The following is a 24,217-nucleotide window of genomic DNA, read 5'->3' on the forward strand; positions in this document are numbered from 1 at the left end:
ACAAATCATTTCACTTACCAAGAAATCAGAAGCATTCTGTTCTTACACATTTCCACTCAAGTGCATTTTTCTGCCATCAGAAATCACAGTGTTACTCTCAGAGTAATCATACAATCAGTCTAATTCAAAAATTCATTTTGTTTAAAAGATATTAACATCTAAAACAAACATTATCAAGTATTTTCACCAGGGATATAAAGCTGAATAATCTGCCTTCAACTGGGATAACAGAACATATTTCAACTTTAAAAATAATAGAGCAGTCTCAAAATAATAATTTACATTTTCAAATAGTATCTGCCTAATCATAACTCTGTAACTGATTACTCGACTATCCAGTACCAAACACAGGATAATGAAGTATTTCGATTGGCTTCAAGTTGGGCAGTTTAGTGAAAGCCATCAAATCAAAAAGCAAAGCATTCAGGGCTTTTCTACAATCTTAATAGTGGTTATACAAAATACAAATTGATCATAAAAGACAAAAAAGTGAAGGTGCCTCAAATTCAAGAGTTAAAGAGTACTATAAAAGCATCATCAACATTGGTGCCTTTAAATGTCAAAATAAGTGATAACATTTAAACCAAGCGCTATTTTAAGGTGCTTTAAATGCATTGTTGCTATTGCAAAGACATTTTTCACTTTTGAACTTTGTGTGCATAGAGAATTTGTTCTATAGTCATAAATGCACGCACAAAAATGTCTTTGCTGTTGAGTCTTTTTAAACCATTAGCTCAAAGCTAATGCCCGATTCACATTACTAAAGGTGCTTAACACATTAATAAAGTTTATTGCTTTCACTATCAAATTATCTTTCCAATAAGGCCCAGTTAATTAGAATAAAAGAATACAAACTGTTCTTTCGACCTGCATAAAACCATGATTTTTACTTGGGTCAAATGGAATATGTATTTTTTTCATAAATAGTGTGCTCTGATATTGTTTGAATAAATTTCAATAAAACTTTTTTTTCCAGCTTATATTTATAGGGACGAATATTTGCTAGCAGCTTACGAATAGTGAAGTCACAAGACCTCATCCTAAAGGTTCTTTTTTTTTTTTTTTTTTTTACCTCTAAGCCTTTTCAAAGGCTTTACTCTAATAAAGGAATAGACATAAGTAACATGACTGGATGTGTAGACATTCAGATATAAACACTAAATGGATAAAGTAATAATGAAATCAGTACTGAAAATAAGATGCGCTGTATTTTGCCTGTCTACTTGATACTTATTTACAACAAATCAGAGTTACGGAAATCATTATACGGCTTGAGATTTAGCCAACCACATGGATCATGGTTTTGTGTTAAATAGATTAAATTCAGGGGGTCAGCGGCATTATGGGATAGCCAAGGTCCTGAAAACCAGAATCAAGGACAAAGTCATCTGACTCCTCTGGCACCATTTGAAGGTTTATGCCATTTAGGATGTTTGGACAGTTTCTAAACTCATGCAATGTGTTAACATCAGTGTCTGGAGAGAGTGCGTCTGCAAGGATATCCAAAGCGCTCTCTGAAAAGTGGTGTTGGAGGCATGATGGTGAAGTGTGGGGGGCAGTTGGAGAAAATGCATCTGGAACAGTGCACTCGCTATCACTGTCCAAAATACTGTTAAGCATATCTTCATCAATGGTAGAGCTGGAGAACATTGGAGACTTCTCAAACGCTTGGAGTAACAAGTCATCATCACCGTCAGGAAAAGAAGGAGGGTCTTTTAAACATGAAGGAGATGAGAAAGCAAGAGCGATGTTATAAACCCAATAGCATCATTACAATAATAACATCTTTAGCTTCACTTTTTAAAAATAAAGGTTCCAAAAGGAGGTTTTCACATAGAAGAACCATATTTAGATCCCCAAAGTCTCTTTCAGTAAAAAAAAAAACTTTTTTTAGTCTGAGGAACATTTTAATAACCTAATAAACCTTTTTACACTATAAAAGAACCTTTTGTGCAGTGGAAAGGTCCAAAGGATGTAAAAGGTTCTTCACGGAACCATAAATCCCAATAAAAAAAAAACTTTATTCTTAAGAGTGTTGGGTCAGCTTTAGAGATGCACAATATATCGGTACCATATCAGTTATCAGCCGGTTTTAGAGATTGCTCATTTTGCCCAGTCAAACATTTATATAACCATTGCTGTCATCTAATGCTCAAAGTTAATCTATAAAAAACGCTAAAAATCTAATAACCCTGTTATAATGAAATCTTTAGCAAATCTCAAAATGAATATTCATTTCTCATAGTGTTCGTAAATATAAACATGTAAAACCACTCATTTTAGTGTTTGACTTCTATTATTAATTTATTTAATCAAAACAGTGCAGAATTTCAAAATCGGCCATAACTTCAGCTTATCGATATCGGTGCATCCCTATATTCTGCGTGTGGCATGCATCCTCAAGCTTCCACAAACATTTTTACATCAGCGTTACTTTTATGGTTAGATTTGTGTTGCGTTATAGAAAAACAGCAACACCACAGTCAAAGCCCACCACACAAACATTTTTACATCAGTGTTACTGTTATGGTTAGATTTGTGTTGTGTTATAGAAAAACAGCAACGCCACAGTCACGGCCCACCACACAAACACAAGGTCTCTTTGTGCAGAGTGAACCAAATGCACTTGGGTGGGGAAAGAAAGAAAGGAAGAATCTAAACAAAATGACTAGGCCACAGAATGACAGAGAAGCATCCCATAAAGGTAGCATCTATATTTATCAGAAAGCCTTTTGCAATCACAACACATTTGGTGATCATCCAGCAAATCAGATACAGGTTAGGGTTGAGCTGATTGGATTTGGAGGGGCCGTGGAGACGGGACTCACCTCTGTCCTGTGTGGACAGGTCAGATTCTGGCCCCTCTCTGACGCCAGAGCAGCCATTCCTGCAGCAATCAAGCACAGATCACTCCAGTAAACCAGCAGAACAGCCATTCTCAGTGTCTACTAATTCCAGAGTCTTACGGCCTGTCTTACGACATCATCACACTTATCCTCAAATAATATTGCTGTTACGTCTAGAATGCTGTTATCTCACAATACGACCCTCACATCACATAATAACATCTAGTGATAACCTGTATAACCTCTACACAGGCAGCAATAAAAAGTATGGTAAAGTACATCTTGTTTCTAAAGCCCAGATATACTCCATTTTCCATCTTCCGCTCCTTTTCGCAGACAATTTGCCTTGCAAATCCGCTATAATTATTGACTATTACTGACTATTGACTATTATTTCTTCACAAGTATAAACCGAGATAATAAGATGATTAAAACTTTAGGAGAAAAAAAAAATAAAATAGTGCCATTTATGTATGATATCTTTTGTATATAAATTAAGCTGATTAAATATTCTTAATTGTTTATGATGAAACATTGAAATCTATTTGGCTACAATGGCTGCTTGGTTCAAATTATGAAAAAAATAAATAAATAAATCACTGAAAGGCTGCTTTTTAAACAGCAAAACAGTAAACACCAGACCAGAGACAGCACATGTGCACTGTCATAAATGTTACTTAATTATGCAAATTATGCAAACACACAACACGCAAATGTAAACCAATGAACAAACAGACTTACTCTTTAGAGACAAAAACCAGTTTGGTTTTGAGGTACTTCAGGTAAGGATTCTCCTCTGAAACAAAAACATCACAAGACAAAGAAAATAATTTTTTGGTGAAACAATTTAGTACTTGTTACATTAAATAGGTTAGTTCAAACAAATGTTATATTTATACTAAATTAAAGCATAAAGAAAAGAAAGTTCTAATTAATAAGTAAATATTACTTGTGGTAGCTTTTTAAATATTAATATGGATTCCAAAATAATTGGTCAAAGTGTAATATTTATAAAAGCAGTCTTAAGGGAAAACGTCAACATTTTTTTAATTTACTTATTTATAATGTTGTTACAAAGCCTGAAATTCACCAGATTCAACATAAACAACTTGCCTCCAGTCTTTTCACTGTAGTATTTGCCAAAGGCCTGGTCTTTGGGAGTGTTTGGGTAAAGGTAACACAGTGGGTTAACTGGAATATTTTCTGCTACCATGATCCGAAAGTTGCAGAGGATATCAGGTAAAGCAATCTGCTTTAGGTCAGTACTGGTGAATGGTTTCACTGTTTGCACACTCGGAGTGCCTAACAAAAATAAATAAAAATAATGTGTATTCACATTCACTGGATCCTATGTGGCCAAATACTGAACTATGTCTGAAAGAAGTATATATGACGTGGTTTACCATCATTAGCGTACTGCACCCAACTGAACGTGATTCCTCCATCTTTGATGCTTTCGCTAAAACGCAATAGGAAAGTGCCATTCTGCTTCTTCTTTAATAGAAGTCTCTCCTTCCCCTTACTGACAAAGCCCATTATAGACCTACAGTAACAATCACACTAGTGTTGAAAACACACACACTTCCTGATGATTTTTTAATCTGTTTATCATCTATATATGGCATGCATACCCATCACTCCACAGGTCTGATAGGTAGAGTTTAACCAGGGTTAGAATGCCATCCAGCCACACCCACAAGGTGAAGTTTGTATCAGGGAGGTTCTCCTAAACCACACACAGACAACCATGAGTAAACAAAACACTCATACATCCATATCACGCATTTCACAAAGACTCGCATAACTTGTATTTACCTTACTGAACTTGGTCCAGGATATCTTACAGTTGTCATAGCTCTGTTGCTTACCTAATAACAAATAATACATTATTAACAAATACAAGATAACTTTATGACTTGTTTTACTTTATATTTAGTTATCTATTAAAGAATGAAAGGTGTGTCAAGTGCATACCAAAGAGCTTGATGGCGAGGGTCTCCAACTGGTCATTGTCTAGACCACGTTTCCCACAGGAGAGAAACTGCCAACTTAGCATTTCCCCAAACTGTGGCCAAGTGGCTGCAGGAGAGGTTTCAAAGAACTTGATGTTCTAGATGCACACACAAAAAAGTGAATTGTAGTGATGCAAATAATAAAAAAAAAAAACCATTCTATTATGATGATTCAAGCTTTTCATGAACCAAAAGCAACTCTTTCTCCAGACCTTGGGATCTGAACAGAGCATGTTAAACCACAGAACAGATGCCCAAGCACTCTGCTGCTGACTGGAGTTGGAAATCACCACAACAGGAAGGGAAAAGGTCTGGGATGGAAAAAGGAAGTATGGTCATAAAAACTGGACTGCCAAATCTATGGAATGTTTAAACATTACTGAGGATGTTTTGAATGAGGAAAAGATGTTTCACCTCCAAAGAGACAGACAGGCCTTGATAGTCAAACTGGGTTTGAAAGGTTATTCTGTGCAGTTCTTCAGCCACACTCAATGAGAGCTGCACAAAACACAAAACCGGATTTAGAAACATGAACATGAACTCCGAATTGATTATTTTTATTACAACTTCTAAATATCGCCAGTACTGTAATTCAATGCGTTTCATTAGAAGTGCCTCTTATTGTGCTTTCACACTCATTTGGAGTGTTTGTTTCATAACCTGGCATGTTTTATTCATTAGTTTGGGTTTATTTCAAAAATTGCAATCAGATCCGTACCAAAAATATTGGCTTGAGATCGACTAAATGAGATGGTCTTGGCCCAAATTAAAAAAAACTGTGGAGTGGTTCGTTTGTGGCGAGAAAGCAATCCAACTCAACAGACCAATGAACTTAGCTGTATCATAACTTTACAAGTTAGAGAGGCAATCAAGGCTTATACTGTATACATATACACAAGTAGTGATATTATTATTATTACAATAAGAAATTAATAATCAATATTCTAATTCTATTCTTTAAAAATACCTTGCCCCTTTGCACTATTCATTTACTAACTGCTTATTTTCTTTATAAAAAAAAAACTAACACTAGCTTCTCTATTCTTTTTCTATTCCTTTTCTTTTTATTTATTATACAATTATCAAAAGCAAAAAGGCATCTAACGTTAGCTTTCTCTATTATTTTTCTATTCTATCTGTTTTCTTATAGAATTTAAAAAAACCTTGCTTCATGTACTGCGTTAAGCTAACTGAGACTTGTTATAGCACTTGCACATAATTGCTCTTTTGTTGATTTTGATTGCTTCCATTGTCCTCATTTGTAAGTCGCTTTGGATAAAAGTGTCTGCTAAATGACTAAATGTAAATTTAATCACATTTTGGGTGTGCTTTGAAATGTTTACTTGTGAAAGCAAATCAAACCAAGGAGAAAATGCAATGCAATAATTTAAGCCCCTGTTCTGGAACAAAGTAAACGATCTACAGATGTGGAAATGCCCTTAATCTGCATTGACTCTAGAATCCAGTCTTGTTTCTGTTGTTGACTATCAGCTGGATTTATGCATGTTACGTGCAACAATTTAATTAATAGCATTTATTATACATAAGATCCTTAGAAAACTCACATCATTGATCCCTTTTCCTCCACCACCAACTTTCTGATCTTTCAAAGTCTGTGAAAAAGCACATATACACAATGATTTATCATTAACACACAATTCATACACAACCATTTATCTTTTTATCTTTATAACCATAATTTGGTTAAAAAAATTGAACATGGTCCACTGCCAAATTGTCTACCACGGTATATTATCTCAGATGTTTTGTGCCGTCTCTTAATATTATCTGAACATTAAAAATTAACAAGTTTATAGTATGTAATGATATAATGTTACTTTGTTTGGCAATACATTCAAACTCACACTGGAAGGACTCACCAAATGTCTAAAATCAGCGACCATGCCCCCATTCATACTCTCAGCCATGTTAAGAGCTTTACTTAAGGTACCCAGCACATTAAATTTCCGAAACCTACAATACAAACACATATGAATACAAACATGGCATTTAGAATAACAGTCATGAATTTGTGGGGTGATAAAAATCTGTGTAAGTGAACACTCACCCTTTTAGTTGTGAAGCAGCACTAAACAAAAAAAATGGAGGAAAGAGATTCTTTAAATTAAGGATTCTTAAATTATGGATTAAGGATTCTTAACCACCAACTGACTAATTTGAAACCATATCAAAAGATAAATCTAACAAGAATGACTCTCAGATTGTACAGTCTCAGAAATAAAAATCATAGAAAATGAGGAAAGAAAGAGAGACAGTGATCTTACTTGTTAACAGAAACAGTCACCTTCATAACATGGTTCAGTTCAGAAACTTTATATAGCAATCTGTAAAGAGGAGAGTTATGGTCATTTCACGCCTGAGGGGAAACTTTTTTTTTCTTCTCTTCTCTATTTCCATCTCAGCAACATGAACTAAACTTTTACATTTAATAAATAAGCAGACGAAAGCAGTACTGATATTTAAGGGAAGTAGGTAACGTTCACAAATATTAAGTACTTAATAGGGGTCATATACAGGACAGTACACTAAAATGAATTAACATTCTCAGTTTTCTAATGTTTGAAAGTATATACCTGTGTGACAAGCAATATACTGTATGAAAACAAAGCATAATAATAATTGTAGCATTTGGACCAATCAGACACACATTTATTCGTTATATTTAATGAATAATCCAGAAAACCCTCTCATTCAACAAACAATCTGTGAGGGTCTATGGACCCTTCCCCCCGAAAGAGTACCCTAAAGGGCTCCGTTACCAGGGCAACCATCTGATAAGACTGTTTTATTGCTCTAAAGTATGCGAGATGTGACATGCCGTAAGAACGGACCCTTCTGAAACCCACGCAATGCCCATACAAACAAAACTTTCCTCCTTGTCACTCATAGACAAACCTTTCTACAGATAAACATGCATCCCAGGACATTGTGTGTATGATTTTAACTATCTTGTATAGTGTCTCTTGCATTGTATTTTGTTTTATGCATGCTTTATGAGTGAAGTACTAGTTAATGTAACCCCACCTATATCGTGTCTCCTACCAAATTATTGCTCATTTAGGACGCACACTTTGGTGTACACCACCTTCTCATAGAATGCCAGGTGTGTGTGTAATTCAATCAAAGTATAGACTGCCAAAGCCTTTTGAACCATGCTTTCAGACAAAGGGTCATAAAACCCCCCAATATTTCTAGCCTCCTGCTTGGAAATTCAGCCTTTCTCATTGGTCAAGCCCATCCTGAAAGGTGTGACTCTTCCCTGACTTTAAAGGGCTCATGGACAGGTCCGCCTTTCTCTTCTGCTAAATCTTCCGATTGCTGCCTGTATGGTTGGACTCATGGAGTTGCATTTCCCGTTTCTGTCCGGTTTCATTCATCCAGTCTCACTTACCCTTCCCATGTACCATGTATGTGTGAGTGTGTGTGTGTGTGTGTATGTATATATGTATGTATGTGTTTGTTTAGTCTAGTTATGTGTTTGTGATTTAGTTAATAAAACTTTGTGCACAATACATATGAGTATTTGTTTCTGATTCCCTGCTTGCAACAAAGTCAATTTAACGATTTCCATCTTGTTACATGCTCGGAGTAGTACTGTACCTTAAAAAAAGGGCATTTCTCTTACCCTGGAAATTAAGATTTCTTTGAATTCATAAATAATCAATACTGAGCGTTCACTAGGCGACCTGGTCAATTGATTGTACTGTAAATTCGGCTTTATCAAGCTAATTCTATTAACTTATCCAAATATTATAATTATAAAGAGTTATGATTAATTACTAATATTCCCCCTTAAGCTAATTTGCAACATAATCATTGCTATAGTAAATAGGAGCAATACTGGTTTTCACTGTTTCATAGGTGGTGTAATGCATCGTATAATGTTAGAGCCTGACCTGACTTTAACTGAGAACTGAACATTTGTGCGCAGCACCAGGGAGCCTCGACCTTGTGGCATGGATGGCTGAGTCTCTACGACAAATGAGCTGAAAAACACACCAACAAATAATGAAGCACATATGCATAAAGAGAGAGTTGTGTGTGTGTGTGTGTGTGTGTGTTGTTGTGTACGTGTTTGAGTGTACCTCTTTATCAGGTGGGTCAGTAGAGTGTCCACTCTACTCTTTAAAGGGGGTTTTCGGACTGGGATGGGGTCATTTTCGTAGCTCATCTTCCCTACCAGCTCATCCAGCTTCTGTAAGAACTTCTGCAGCTGGAACATGCACTCTATAATTTGAGTGAACCTGCCGAAGGACACAAACATCTTAAAAACAGATCTGAATGGTGTTTGTACAGATCATTGCTCAGAGACATTTCTGTGCGGTTACCATTTCTCTAAGTTTTCCAGACTTGTATCATCAGGAGCACCAATGCAGGACTTCTGTTGTCTCCGCTTCCAGTCCACCAGTTCCTCGTCTATAAGCGCTGAGCGCAGAACATCAGCAGCGTCCAACATAGTGGAAATTTCAGACAGGAAGTTCTGAGACAATGATACAAGAACAGAATGGTTAATAAACAATTAATATATATATTAGGTTTAGTTAACAATAATAAGCCTGAATAGAATAGAATAGACATGCACACAAAGTTGCCTACCCTTCTGCATTTATCGAGTGCATTGAGCATCTTCTGAAGCCCTTCTACTTGCATTTTCTTCTCTTCTTCTGTGCAAGCTAAAGGCGAATTAAATACACACACACACTTTAACAAACACTAGCATATATAGTGAAATCAAAGATAGTGTTAAAATAAAGTGTGCAGCCTCACAGTCCATTCGGTGTGTCTGATATTTAAAATCAAACTCATCCTGCTGCTCCTCCAAACACCTTATGCTGTGCTCCATCACCTGTCAAATGAAACAATGAATCATGTTCTTGAACAAACACAAAAACAAACACACACACGAATACGCGTATACTCACAGACACACACCTCTACTTTGGTCTTAAGGTCTTTCAAACTCTTTTCTACTTGTCTCTGGCTCTCCAACTCCATTGCCGCTGGCTGAACCTGCAATGTCTGCACCTGAGACATTGAGAGAGAATCAGAAGATGCTGATGATGATAATGAGAGTGATGATGATGATGATGATATTTTAAGGTACTAACTTGCTGTGCAAGCTCTGCATCATTCAAGATTTCTCTCTCCTTCATCAGGAACCAGTTGATGATCATAGCAAGAGTATAGGGCTCCTCTTGATACTTCTACAAATAAGCAAATGTAACCCATTATCCCATAGCTGTCAATGCTTAACACTTTACTTCTGTAAATGAGAACATATCAATAACTACAACCATAAAGAATTTTTTTTACCAGCTGATGATGAACAATAAAAATGGAATTATGTTCACAGCACACACAGAAATAAAAAGAACCTTATCATCAGTTGGTGTGGACAGTAACACAGTTGAGGTTATGCTTATCGTGCCTGGTGTAAACAGGCCTTTAGTCTACCAGTAGACTTTTTGTTTAGCATGTTTAGCATTTTTAGATCCTCAGAAATCCAGAGGGCATCGGGCATGATGGCTTTGGCAACAGAAGTACTTACCTGAAAGTTTTGTTTGTAGCGTCTGAAATTACGCTGCAGTAGGAAACTATCTTTCTCTTGCACAAAACGACTGAACTGGTTGTCCAGATTCTCCAAAAGCACCTGAAACAGGAAAGCGGCTTGGGAGGAGTCCCGCGAAGCACGTTCCCTGTAACACACACAGACCTGTTGATACTCCTTGAAGCAGCTGAGTGCTTCTCTTCATTCATGGTTATTAAAATATTTTGGAATAGAGAACTATAACAATCAATCCACAGGTTTTACATGTTGCTCACACAGGTACTGCACTCACCAGTCCTGGCCCTCGATCCAATGCGCCAAGTAATGTCTCACTTCCATTGGGAACTCATCTCTGTTGTACAGATCAAAAGCCCTCTGTAAATACACTGTATCCAGCTGCTGCAATCGCTCCCACTGTGTCATTCTACAAAATAAAAAAAAAACAAACATTTCATATTTGTCGAAAGATCAAGGACTGGTCAGGACTAGGCCTGTCCTGCCACTGCTTTGCAAGTCAGATTATCCGAACTTGAGCCCTGTTCCAGAGGTCATTTTCAAAAACAAGACAAGGAGAGAAATCCCGGAGTTGTTTGGAAGTTGAAGCACAGAATAATAATGTACGACGTGACTCTTCAACATGCTATTTTTAATTCTAAGTGCACAAGGGGTCCCAGGTGAAAAACAAGTGCACTTCCATAATGTACTTAAAGTGCTCTATTTTCGCGCACTAATTTTGTACTTAATACACTAAAAATGATCCTTTAGTACTCCTTAAGATAAACTTAAGATCATCTAAGTGTACTCAACTGTGCTATTTTGAGACACCATGAATATGAACTAAAATGCACTTTTAACATACTATCTTTGTATTTAAAAAATTTATTTAGCTACCACTTGTAGTACACTTGAACCCATCTTTCATACACTAGTACACTCAAGTGTACTACAAGTGGTAGCTAAATACATTTTTTAAATACAAAGATAGTATGTTAAAAGTGCATTTTAGTTCATATTCATGGTGTCTCAAAATAGCACAGTTGAGTACACTTAGATGATCTTAAGTTTATCTTGAGGAGTACTAAAGGATCATTTTTAGTGTATTAAGTACAAAATTAGAGCGCGAAAATAGAGCACTTTAAGTACATTATGGAAGTGCACTTGTTTTTCACCTGGGGTGGCATATTGAAAACTTTTAACTCAGTAAGAATTGTTCTTGTATGAAAAGGCACTGTAGAGATTCTTCAAAAAAAATTATTTAGACAGTAAACCCATTTATGTTTCAGAAGATTCCCATTTCAAATGTTTTTTTCTTTTCTTTTCTACTTTTCATTCATCGAAGAATCATAAAAAAAAAATAAAAAAAATTCACACTTTCCACAAAAATATTAAGCAATATTTTTATTTGAAATCATATTTCACAATTTTACTGCAGTTTGATTTTTTTTTAAATGCAGTCTTGGTGAGCAAAAACATAAAAAAAAAAAAAAAAAAAAAAAATGTATCCAATCTTTTAAAATAGTGCACGTCAAATGTCCAAAAGTTATAACTTGTGGCTCCATCAGAATATTTTTCCCCTTATAAAGGCTTGTCAAAGTCAGCCATTTTGACCAGAAATGTTTTTAAATGTCATTAGCATTGCCATCATTTCAATCATAGAATGTTATTATCAGACAAAACACATAATTTGAGCTGTGTTGGAAAATGTCCATGATAAAAAATGACAGAAGAATGTTGGACACATTAAAGTATTAGTAAATTAAACTGATAAGAGATGAAAACGTGCTTTAAGACCGTTTTAATTAAAGTTACCCCCACCTCCACACCACACCCACTCCACCAACAACAAGCGGAAAAACTGACTCAAGAACTGCGTTTCTAAACACCACGGTCATAATAATGATATAATATACTAACCTTATATACAGTAACGTTAATCGTACACTAGACCGATACATTTGATGGTGGTGATTGAATGAGCTTCTCTTGATAAATAACTGTCATATTAGCGTATAAGTGACCAACTTACCTGAAAAAAATCGTCTGCACTTTTGAAGACGTAATCCTTAAACCTCAATTTTGCAAAGCGCCTTTTGCAGACATACAGTTAAGACAACAATACAGCACTGAACCGAACATCAGCTGACGAGTAAATAAACACACACTACAAGCACTTCTCAGGAAACCGACGGCTCTTCAATAAAACTCCCTCCGCTGTGCATTTCTCAATGTTTCCAACGCGTTGCTCTTCTGCCCACCCACTAACTCATTAAGTCCCACCCATCTTGAAACCGTCGCGTTCGTTCATTGGCGCAGACGGGGACACTGATCACCGCAATTGGTAGAATCACCCGTCAATCAAACTCCTCACAGCGGAGGGGTGTTGATAGAACAGCAGCAGAAACGAAACTCAAAAGCTCTCTTCTCGCGTTCCAAGAAATGACGAAGTGAAAGTCATGTTATGGAGGGATGAACAACCTACTGCCGCGGAAATTTGAAAGGCCATACCGTCTCTTTATGAGATCAACATGTGAGAATACGTTAATAATACTTTTCTTTATTTTACTTTATGCATATATAAAACACGATTATACATTTATATAAAACACAAGGAGTTAAAAACTGAAATACTGGTAGAAACATTTCTATTTGATTTTACTTGTAACTGTTATACATCAATTACATGTATAAAGTCATAAAGTTTGGTTTTATGCTGCCTATTCTGTTTATCTTTTATTCTAGTAGGGTTCTAATAGCTCCTCCCACTGATGGCCATTAACAGTTAAATATTACCCATGTTTAACACGAGTCAAAGTCTCAGCTGACGCTGGAGTATCTACGTTATAGGTGGCTACTGGTCATTCCTGTTATGCAGTACATTTTGAAGTCTGTAACTAAATTAAAATAGAATTTCTATAAATACCAGACTTTAAGAAATATGCTCAAAACTCAGGCATTATTTACATAATGACAAGAAAATTAAGCATGATGCTTAAAAAGGGTGTCTTCTGAAACAATGATACATTCTATTATATTATAACAGTAAAATATATAAAAATCAAAATATCATACAGATTTCTAAAGAAAAAAGAATGCTCATGTTTGGGCTGTTATTATTTCCCACCAAAAAATAATGCCACTTCCTGCTGATGTCATTAAATACATTTTGATATTAAGGTATTTATGACTGAACATATTTATTATGACTGAACATATAGAAATAGAATGTTCTAAACACTACTACTACAGGTGGAAAAAGTCTTGAGACCCTGGAGCAATGCAGCTGTTGTTCTTGAATCTCCTCATCGGTTTCTCCTTGGTCTTTTACTGGACAGTGAGAGTTTCATTCTCCCAGCTGTTCTGGTTCATTACCAGGTCATCTTCCTCTTTCATGCTGTTCAGCAGATATTTAATCCCTGCCTTCACACCTGTTTTTAAACCAGCCCCCAACGCATAACCGGCAACCCCCGCGGTTCCCCCTGTTACGGCCATTAGGGCGTCTGTGCCCAGATCCACAGTGCTGAAGATGGCTCTCTCTTTTGCAGTGTCATAGCAGCTAACTGAAGCATAGTAAACAGCTGTTCCCAGATTATACAGCGTGGAGACTGCCGGAATCCACTCCACTACCGTATACACTCGCTCCTCTTTTTCATTTACACAGTGATGCTGAGGGATCCCGTTTCTGCGCCACCGGACAGACCCCACCTTGCAATTCTGAATCCAGCTCTCAGAGTTAGATGAAGGCACCACGCGGCTTCCAGGCCTCAAGATAACACAATAATATCCTGAATCGCCATCCTGGGTCACACCTGCACATTGGAATCCCAAGCTTCCACAAGCCTGCTGTGCTTCTTCAAGACACAATGGCTTGCTCTGTTCTACAGCTTGCCCAAGAAACCGAGTGCCTTTCACCCTCACCCATCCATTGCATTGCACCCTAGGCCCAACTTTACCCTTATCATCTTTCTCACTCACCTCTGCTAGCTGATGAATGTTAAATATAACAGCCTGTAGGTGGCGGTGAGACTCAGAGTTCAGCATAGAAGCAGTTTGGAATCCACTGTGATGGACCATGTGTGCTGAATCTCTCTCTTTACCTCTCTTAATCAGCTCCAGAATGTCCTGTAAAAATTCATATGTATCATTTTGCCCCAACACCACATAGAGTTGCATTACCAGCGTTTGAGCTTCAAACAAACATCCTGTTGACACCAGCACTGGCACAATTGCCAATCCTAATAGCTCCTGAGAGAAACCCATTCCTCTCCAGCCTCCATTAGAGAGCTCTGCACAGCTTGCTTTGCTTTGGAGATCCAGCTGACCTTGTAGAGAGGCTGAGAGGTTTAAGACCAACTGATGGGCGGCGGCAAGATCATCTTCAACCACTTGTGATTCTACTTGCTCTGTTTGAGACACTGAAGTGACTGAAGGCCTCGGGTGGCTTTGAGGGAGTGGAACTCTGCCAAAGACCTCATCAGACAGTAAGAGGTGGATGAGAAGTAGCCATTTGAGTTTTGAGTTCCTTTTAGTCATGTTGAATTGTGGAGACCTGCAACTTCAAGCAAATCATGGTTTGTTGAATGTTTTGAAGGAATTGTCCAACCAAAAATGAACACTTTGTCATCATTTTCTCATACCCATGTATATAATTTTCTTCTGGGGAACACAAAAGAAGATATTTTGAAGAATGTTGGTAACCAAACAGTTTTGGGTCCCAGTGACTTGTATTTTTGTCCATGCAATGGAAATCAGTGGCACCTGAAACCATTTGGATACCAACATTCTTCAAAATACATTTTGTGTTCCATGGAAGAAAGCAAGTCATGCAGGTTTGGAACAACATGAGGGTGAGTAAATGATGTTTAATTTTCATTTTTTTGTGTAGACTGTTACTTTAAGTTACGTTTGTGCATGCAGCGTCCATGAAGCTGTTTATGTATATACTGTATCTGCACAAATATCTGCAGCTGTAGCTACACCACAGGGGTGAGAACATGATTTATGTGTATTTGTGTGCGTGTTTTTTTCAAAGTGGAACTGGACAAAAAGAAGGAAGGAAGGAAGGAAGGAAGATAGGAAAGAAAAGGGATGAGCACTTTTTTGTAAGACTCCCCTGCTTTTGTACATACACTTCTTCTCTAAACATACACTGTATATTTAACATAAAATTTAAGTTATTGAATTAAATAAGTTAAATGTTAACTTTGATATTTTTATCTAAAATAATTGTGTGTTTATTTCCATATTTAAATGGAAGAAAATATATTTGTGGTTTTGGACTTGTGGACCCTACTGTATTGTATTTTTAAATGTATTTGCAAATGTATAATCCAATTCTGATTTACTGTATGAATGTTGTTAAATAGTTTCAAATTAAATATTAATTAAATAAAACAACATCATAAGGTTCCACCATATAATTCTAAATAATTTTCTCAAGCATGCACTCTTGTCAGTTTTTTTTTTATCTAAATTACAGAGGAAATTACCTCTCAACTCATTTGCATGTTACACTTGTTTTGAAATGATTGATCTTCAGATTAATATGTGAGTAATAAGGCTCTTACCTTCTAACAATCCTGATAGTACCTCTCTGTTAGAATCCAGCCTTCACAAAAACATATACATCTCCCTCTCTCTCGTTTTGCCCCTTCTCTCTCACTGGCCCTATTGACCAGTGATGAATGTGATATCACGTGGAGAGGATCAATGTGTTCTATGGGCGTTTTGTTTATTTACCATCATGTCCCCGCTCTTCCTCTCATTCTGTCTCTGCTTTCTCTCTTGAAGACGATGGAGGGGTGCAGGGGCTTTGTGTTTGACCCAGATAAATAGCAGAATACTCGTTTCCTGCCTGGGAAGACTGTGTGAGAGTGTGCATGTGTGAGTGATTATAAAAAGATAGAGGACTTCATGTTTTGCTTACAGGTCATTACCCTCACACAAAGATCTACTTGGTTCAGTCAAGTTAAACATTATTTTTCTACTCAGACCACATATTTCAATCAATATACAACATCCAATAGCTGCTCAGAGATCACGGACAGATTGCATAATCTAAATCCGATTTTAATTCATTCTGGTGACTAGTGGTGAGTCTGATTACTGCAATGATTAGTCAATCAGACTTAAAAAAAGAAAAGAAAAAGAAAGTATACATCAGTTTTCTGCTGGCTGTTTAATTTATGTAAATAATTTAATCATAATAATTTATTTTTTAATTAATATAATTATCTATTTTATAAATTAGATATACAATCTATTTATTTATTTATTAAATGATAATAATAATAAAATATATATATATATATATATATATATATATATATATATATATATATATATATGTGTGTGTTATGTGGCATTGGACTTGGACCCTACTATATTATATTGCCAACAGAGGGCGTTGCATCATTTCACAATTCAAGCATAATCATTTCTCCATCATTTCCTAATGAGACCTTTGTAATAGTATAGAAATATAAGTAAACTGTAAAATACAAAAAATACAAAAATAAAATAAAAAATGTGAAGAGTAAAACTGTCTTTGTTTATTTGCAACAACATTGTTGTTTTTTTACTCAGTAATCAGTGCAATAATCAGACTCACCAGGAGTCACCAGATTTAAATCTGATTTAGATTAGGCAGATGTCACAGCATGTGTGTAGCAAAAGGCTTAGCCAGATAAACATTTTCTATAGATGACGTTGCAGACTGATGTAAGCAATAGGAAACTAACAAGTCATTTGGGTGCGGAGCTGGAATGGGCCACACATATTTTTGTGATAAAGAACTAACATTTGGGCAAAGAACTGCCTTGATTCTTCATTGCGTAGATTTCACAATGTACTGGAACAATCCTCAGGGACTTTGGTCTATCATGACCAGATAGTATGACGCAGTTGCAGCAGATTTGTTGGCTGCACATTCTCCCATTCCACCACATCCCAAAAATGTTCTACTGGATTGAGATCTGGTGACTGGAGGCCACTTGAGTGTAGTGAGCTCATTGTCTTGTTCAAGAAACCAGTGGTTTGGACAAGATGGGCACACTGTGGTCATAAAAGGATATGGACATGTTGAGGAACAATACTCAGATAGGCTGTGGCATGTAAACAATGCTCAATTGGTACTACTGAGTGGCTCAAAGAGTGCCAAGAAAATATCCCCCACACCATTACACCCCCACAACCAGCCTGAGCTATTGATACAAGGCAGGATGGATGGATGCACGCTTTCATGTTGTTTTACGCCAAATTCTTACCCTGCTATCTGAATATCGCAGCAGAAATTGAGACTCCAGACCAGGCAGCCTTTTTCCAATCTTCTATTGTCCAGTTTTGGTGAGCCTGTGTGAATTGTAGTCTTGTTTTCCCTCTTCTTAGCTGACAGGAGTGGGACTTTGTGGTCTTCTGCTGCTTTAGCCCATCTGCTTCAAGGTTCAATGTGTTGTGCGTTCAGAGATGCTCTTATGAAATACTGAGACCAGCTCACAGTTGTCTGATTACGTGGAGCCTAATAAATTTCGCTAATGGCTCTAGCGTCAATGCCATCATTTCTCACTTAAGTGAGAAACACAGAAACGGGTGGGAGGAGTGAGGTACAAGACGAAATATGCAGAAGTGCAATTCTCATTTTCACATGTCAACTTATTGGACCTAAACACAAAGGGATCCTTACACTTGAGTCACATGTGAGCCGTGATCACGCACACACACACAGCACCATATCAAATGTTAATAAACCCTTAAGGGGGAACTCAGCATATTGATTTTTGTGTGTATTCATGTGTGAGAACATAAGTCAAATCTCTCCCCCAGTTTACATCTGTCATTATGGATGCCACAGAGTAGTAAAATGTGTTAGATAGCTCTCAATGCAATCTTATTTAGTCATAATTGGATATAATTGGATGGTTATAATTGAATTACACAAAATGATCTGGAGTAGCCTCAGGATGGGGCATCCATAGCACTGCATTATTACTAAATCAATGAGCAAATCTCTCACATTTATATTCACACACATAATCTTGTGTAAGTAAATACTGTGCCAGAGGTAGGGAGAATTTGTGTTTAGATTGCTATATTTTTATTTTATTTTTACTTGTTTCATTTTGAATTGTCCCCTAATTCAGTCCAGCTTTAAAATTGTGGTATAAGGCATCCAACACCAATATGGCAGTGTTAAATTCCTTGCTTTAATTTAAATAAATTAAAGTTATCTCTCACTGCTGATCCTTGTCATGTCATGTGTATGTTTAATTGAAAGTAATTGAAAAGTTTTCAGAAAATGAGGTCACTTTAGGTTAAGCTTTCCATGAGGACACAAAGTCTGATAAATGTTCTGTACTTTCAATGATCGCTGACCATGAGACAGACAATCAAAGTTTCTTTTTAAAACATGGACAGAGGAAGCATTCAACCACTATTTTCTCCTTGATCTAAAAACTCAAAGGTGTGTTTGTGTGAGAGCGTGTAGGTGGACGAGGGTTGAACGGAAGCAACCTCTGAATGCTGAATTACATTGATATAAAGTGCAAACAAATAAAATATACTAAAAATAACTACCATTATATGCCAAATTTGAATATAGCAAATAATATAAGAAAGAAAGATGATGGTGATGACGATAGATTATTTTTTTTCAGCTGGCAAAACAAAGTCTGCACATGCACTGAACTTCTTTGCTTTCAGGCTTTTATTGTAATCTGAACACAGAGACAATGTTATTCACATAATCGATATCTTGTGACTGAATGAGACCAGAAATACAGTAAAAATTTGAGAGAATTAGGCTGTAAGAAAGAAAATGAGAGAGATTCTCTGTGTGTGTGTGTGTGTGTGTGTGTGTGAGAGTTTATTTGCATAAGCAAAAGATGGTAGGTGTCATTCACCATTGAGAAGCACTGACTGGACTAGTGAGTGGGTGTACTTCCGAACTGTTCTAATGTTTCACATCCGCTTCAGCAAACACAAGCAACACTTTCTTACAAACGCAGGAACAAATCAGTGTTATGGGAACGCATGCTTCTTACTTCCACTGACAAGACTATCGTAAAGTAATCACTTGTTTTGATGGTATGGAAATGTTCAGAACTGAAGGAATCATTTGTTCTCAATGCGAACAACTGGACTTAATCACTTCAAAGTCCTGTTTTCCAGCTCCACATCCCTTGTATAAATCCGGCTTCATGAGGAATGTAGTGCGTCGGTGTATCATTAAGAGCTTTCCTGCTTGCTTAGGAATCAAAAGAAAGAAATAAGAACAATTTGAAAAACTAATTACAGTGTTCAGGGCTGCTCTACGCAAATTAATTTAGTAGAATTTCATACCCTATAAAACATGGCGGACAATAAAATCTAATGTTAAAAGGCAATAAATGGCACTAGCAAAAGAAAGAAAGAAAGAAAGAAGTCATCTAGGGGGCTAGTTGTCACACCAGGAAGAAACTCTCATTCCTGTTGTCATGGTGAGTATTTTAATCTCTCTCTCTCTCTCTCTCTCTCTCTCCCCCACAACTTTTTTTTTTTTAAACAAATGTACAAATTCACAACTGAACTGTTTGGAACAGAGAAGACTGATGGCAAATGTCAATCTTGATTTCATCTCGGTCTCACAAATATGTAATAGGGAAATAGGAAAATTATAGATATAAGGCAATCATCACACAGAAACAGACTAAAGAGGTCAACAGGTCAAATGTATTTTCCTTAAAAAATGTATATAAATATATCAAAGAATATTTCTTCCAGTTTCAGAGAATGTTAAATCTAAGCCTTGCTTAAAAGCCATAAGCATTCATCAATCAATCTCCTACAGATCTTAATCAAGGCAGCACCTTTTCTATAACTCACCTACAGCTTTGTCCAGATGAAGGACATATCTGTAATGAGATGGAGTAAATGGAATGACCAGTATAGATGACTCATAATCCCTCTGAATAATAGTTGAACCCTCTGTCACACAATGTCTTTCTGAATCAAAAATCTGTGGAACCTCAATCATTATTCACAGAACACAATGCAAATAACCTTGTCCATTTGCCAATTTATGATTCTGTATATAATGAACTGTAAAGCAAGTTTTCTGCTTAATCACGGCTTCACAAATCTTACATGAATAAAAAACACTGGTCAATCTACACAGACACATGATGTGAAACTCAAGAGACTGAGATGAGGTGTGAGTTTAGTACTAATATAATTGACCACACAAATACGTCAAGCCTCTATGTGTTAATGACTTTGCGTCACTAGAATATGTTAGCATCATTATTTGGTTCGTATTGGAGAGCCAGCTTGCCCGAGCTTGTGTGAGCGCAGCGCGCGAACGCTACAAATACAGGAACGCGCGCACCTGCGAGCCTTTACAGCTCTGGAAAGACAGAAGAACTGAACATCATCCTCCTGAACTCCAGCTCATCTCAGTGTATTTAAAAGGTATCATTACTTCTTTAAAATAATTATTCTAGCTTTATAAGAAGGAAGTGTTTGGGTTGGATTTTCTAAATAAAGTTTGGCGCAGGTGTGGATCTGAGGATGTCCTGCGGTTGGTTGCTCGTGCTGTTCTCTCATGTGCTGCTGATGCTCGCGTGTCCTCGACCCTCGCGCTCTGCGCTCGACTATCCGTCATTCACGGTAAGTTCACGTTAAACGATACTTTAAATAAAGGATATCGTTGGTTTGTTAGACGGACTTGCTCTGAGATTAAAAAATGCGCTGTGTGCCTAAGAATCTAATTGGGGCTAGTTGTCACACTGAAGTTACTGAAGTTAGCCTACTTAAAAGTTGCATTCTAAATAATACCTCTTCCGGTAAAATAGTAATAATAATAATAAAAAATGTATATATTGTTTTTCATCAAAATATATAACTGTAATATATTCGTATAATTATTAATAGCATATATGAATACATTATAATGCAGATTAACCTTTCCACACTAGCCTAATGTATGGTAAAGTTTTGGAAAAAAAAAAATATATATATTTTTAAATTGCACCTCAACCGGTAAAAAAATAAATAAATTGTAGTATACATGTGAATATCTATCTATCTATCTATCTATCTATCTATCTATCTATCTATCTATCTATCTATCTATCTATCATCTCAAATATTTACATATATTACAATATTTACATATATAATATGAATATATATACATTCCACCACAATAGCATAATATATGTTTATTGTGGTATGTTGTTTCCATTTAATATTATGTTATATTTATACTGGGAATACCCACCAAAAGACCATTTTTGCAACATACCACTAACTGCTTTATTCTCTTGTTTTATTGAATTGTAAAATCATTTTTTTTCAAAGCAGTTCCCTGATCCTTTTTTTATTTTTTCAGTTGTTTTTATAACTTTAATGATCACCACAGAGTCAGACTTTCATTTGCGATCCTGTTTGTGTTTTCTGTACAGCACAACAGCGACCCCCAGTCTGAACGCTATGAGAAACGATATAATGATATTGATTATGACAGTTTTATTGGCCTGATGGGCAGGAGGAGCGCAGGTGAGAAACTAATGATGAAATTTGCTTTTAATAGTATTAAAAACGCACAATATTGGGACATAATTTACTCACCTTCATGTTGTTGTTTCACAGATAAATATCATCATATAAGGTTTAAAACAATTGAGGATGAATAAATGACAGAACTGAGAGCTATTCCTTCAAGGTCAAGAGTATTTTATGTTGGTTTTATTATATTTTTTTTCCACAGGAACAAAAAGTGACACAAATCCACAATTTAGACGTAAGTTCCAGATTTATTAATTAACATACACCTATTATTAATTAAAGGAACATCAGAGCTTGATGAGAGTTTTCTCTTTGGTCTTTTGCAGCTAATATGAATGACATATTTGTTGGATTGTTAGGTCGGAGAAACACTGTGTCTGGTAAGTCTGTGACAGGACATGTAAACGGTGGTCAATATATTTTGTCAACCTAAAGAGTAAATGGGAAACAAGAAAGTGCAATAATTAGAGTTTAATTTATCATTAATTGTCTATATTTATCTCACCATACGCAAGCAAACCTATATTCAACGCTTTAGCGTTTGAAATTTGCAGAATGAGAGACATACAGAACACTGCCGTGAATACACTGACCTCTAGTGGCCTTTATATGGCATTGTAGTAAATGAATATCTAAAAAAAAAAACCTTATATTATTTGTTTTGACTACCAGCTATTCCTGCTTGGAGAGGACAGAGAAGAGGCAACATTTTCTTAAAGAACAGAAGGCAGAGGTGAGAATTTGTAAATTTAGCTTGGGTTCAAATGAACTGTCACATTAAAGTCAGAGTTGATGAATTGCTGATGATCAACAAAAGTCATTTTTATCAGAGGTTTCTACATAATTTTATTGATTTTATTGTATTGTTGTTTTTTTCATGAAGGTTTTGCTGTGGTGTATGAAGCCTGACCTCTTCAGTCCAGAACTTATCCACCGTGCAATTCTGTCATTCTGAAGAAAAAATATCTGTCTTTATACGATAACTACGCTAGAGTTAGTTTATTGTCAGTGCCTTCATTGTAGTATATTTTTTGTCTTTTTTATGTAGGATAAGAATTCTTACATTTACGCCATTAAGATTTCTGAATACAGAACGCACCAAACTCAAATCAGACAAAGGATGTGTTGATAGATTTACTTAGTTTTCAGGAATGGTAACAATCCTGGGATAAAAAGACAGATGTAGGAAGACCGAAGAATATATAAGGTACACGTAAATTTTCTAGCTCATACCTTATTCATTATACATATGCTTATTTATAGTGCTGCAAAAAATAATATTTATTTATTTATTCATAGAAGAGACCACATAACAACAGTTTAATGTAAAACAAGTCTTTATTTAATATGCTGGTTATTATTCCTCATTGAATTATTCTTGTCACACATTTGCCTCACACACTCTTTTATAAATAAAAGATTGCTGTGGAAGTACTGTACAGGATTCCCTTTGTACATAAAAGACACTACCGACAAAAGAGAATGAGAAAGGAACACATATACCTTTGGATTAAAGATAAGAGCATAAAATGCATGAATTCAGAAATGCAGATTCGCTTTAACAGGATTTCTATGGGCCTTCTTAGTCAGCGCAATTTGGCAAAGCTTTGCTCAAACAATGCAACGTCTCCAGAGAAAACTCGACTCCTCTTAAGATTTGCATGTCTTTCTCTCTGTTGAGGATCTGAAATATGCAAACTTAAGTCAACTTTGTAAAGGGAATGTTTACAAAAGAATTTTAGCCAAAGAGCTTTTATAAGGAAATCATTAGCATACTAGGAAAGTATGAGCACGTTCAAACATTTCATAGCTTCTCCTTGTAAATAATGGAAATTTACACAAAATCATATTAGATCATACTTAAAGTGGGTGGCGCAAACTCAAGAGTGCTTTTCCTCTTTGAACAGAACAGCACAGAATACTGCAAACATTTCCATTACTCTAGCATGTTCACAGAGATTTCCCTAGCTTAATTCACACTATATTACTGAATACTCATTGATAAGTAAAGCAATCATGTTTACTCAAAGCTATAATCATTCCATTAACAATTTCAAGATGTACACAGAATTTGATTAGGAACTAAAATTAGGATACTTTTACCAATATAAACTGTATATCTGTATGTATTTGTATTTGCTCATTTGACTGAGTCACGTTTTTTTAAACCCATTCAGTTCAAAAGTGACTTTGTGCTTGGAGTGGTCAAAGGACAAAAGTGGTTTGTATTAAAATAAACTCATTTCAAGTTC

At 36.0% G+C, this 24,217-nt stretch overlaps 3 protein-coding genes across 5 annotated transcripts; 1 reads left to right on the plus strand and 2 right to left on the minus strand.

Moving 5' to 3' along the window:
* Positions 1-1,084: 1,084 nt before the first annotated feature.
* stat2 (signal transducer and activator of transcription 2) lies at positions 1,085-12,642 on the minus strand. 2 transcript variants are annotated; one of them, XM_079431495.1, is made up of 24 exons: positions 12,454-12,642; positions 10,720-10,851; positions 10,428-10,575; positions 9,988-10,083; positions 9,812-9,904; positions 9,647-9,725; positions 9,476-9,552; positions 9,208-9,359; positions 8,965-9,123; positions 8,776-8,865; positions 7,144-7,203; positions 6,927-6,947; positions 6,739-6,832; positions 6,424-6,471; positions 5,273-5,356; positions 5,071-5,169; positions 4,821-4,956; positions 4,662-4,714; positions 4,478-4,572; positions 4,250-4,389; positions 3,960-4,148; positions 3,588-3,642; positions 2,829-2,887; positions 1,085-1,712 (listed from the first exon to the last, which is right to left on the minus strand). In XM_079431495.1, the coding sequence occupies exons 2-24, from the start codon at positions 10,848-10,850 to the stop codon at positions 1,324-1,326; spliced, it is 2,547 nt and encodes an 848-aa protein (XP_079287621.1). In that variant the 5' UTR covers position 10,851; positions 12,454-12,642; the 3' UTR covers positions 1,085-1,323. The 2 variants fall into 2 exon arrangements, with proteins under 2 accessions (XP_079287621.1, XP_079287622.1); XM_079431496.1 differs by having other exon boundaries at positions 9,802-9,904; positions 12,454-12,599.
* apof (apolipoprotein F) lies at positions 12,454-16,225 on the minus strand. Of its 2 annotated transcripts, none has more exons than XM_079431497.1 (2): positions 15,992-16,225; positions 12,454-14,979 (listed from the first exon to the last, which is right to left on the minus strand). In XM_079431497.1, exon 2 carries the CDS (start codon positions 14,955-14,957, stop codon positions 13,749-13,751), a length of 1,209 nt encoding a protein of 402 aa, XP_079287623.1. In that variant the 5' UTR covers positions 14,958-14,979; positions 15,992-16,225; the 3' UTR covers positions 12,454-13,748. The 2 variants fall into 2 exon arrangements, with proteins under 2 accessions (XP_079287623.1, XP_079287624.1); XM_079431498.1 differs by having other exon boundaries at positions 12,454-14,973; positions 15,992-16,103.
* A 4,534-nt stretch (positions 16,226-20,759) lies between these two features.
* Positions 20,760-24,217, plus strand: tac3b (tachykinin precursor 3b). The gene is made up of 7 exons (XM_079432499.1): positions 20,760-20,867; positions 20,953-21,065; positions 21,863-21,956; positions 22,168-22,200; positions 22,292-22,345; positions 22,638-22,698; positions 22,849-24,217. Exons 2-7 carry the CDS (start codon positions 20,967-20,969, stop codon positions 22,865-22,867), a joined length of 360 nt encoding a protein of 119 aa, XP_079288625.1. The 5' UTR covers positions 20,760-20,867; positions 20,953-20,966; the 3' UTR covers positions 22,868-24,217.

This window comes from Barbus barbus (genome assembly GCF_936440315.1).
Source record: "Barbus barbus genome assembly, chromosome: 13".
NCBI classification, from domain to species: domain Eukaryota; kingdom Metazoa; phylum Chordata; class Actinopteri; order Cypriniformes; family Cyprinidae; genus Barbus; species Barbus barbus.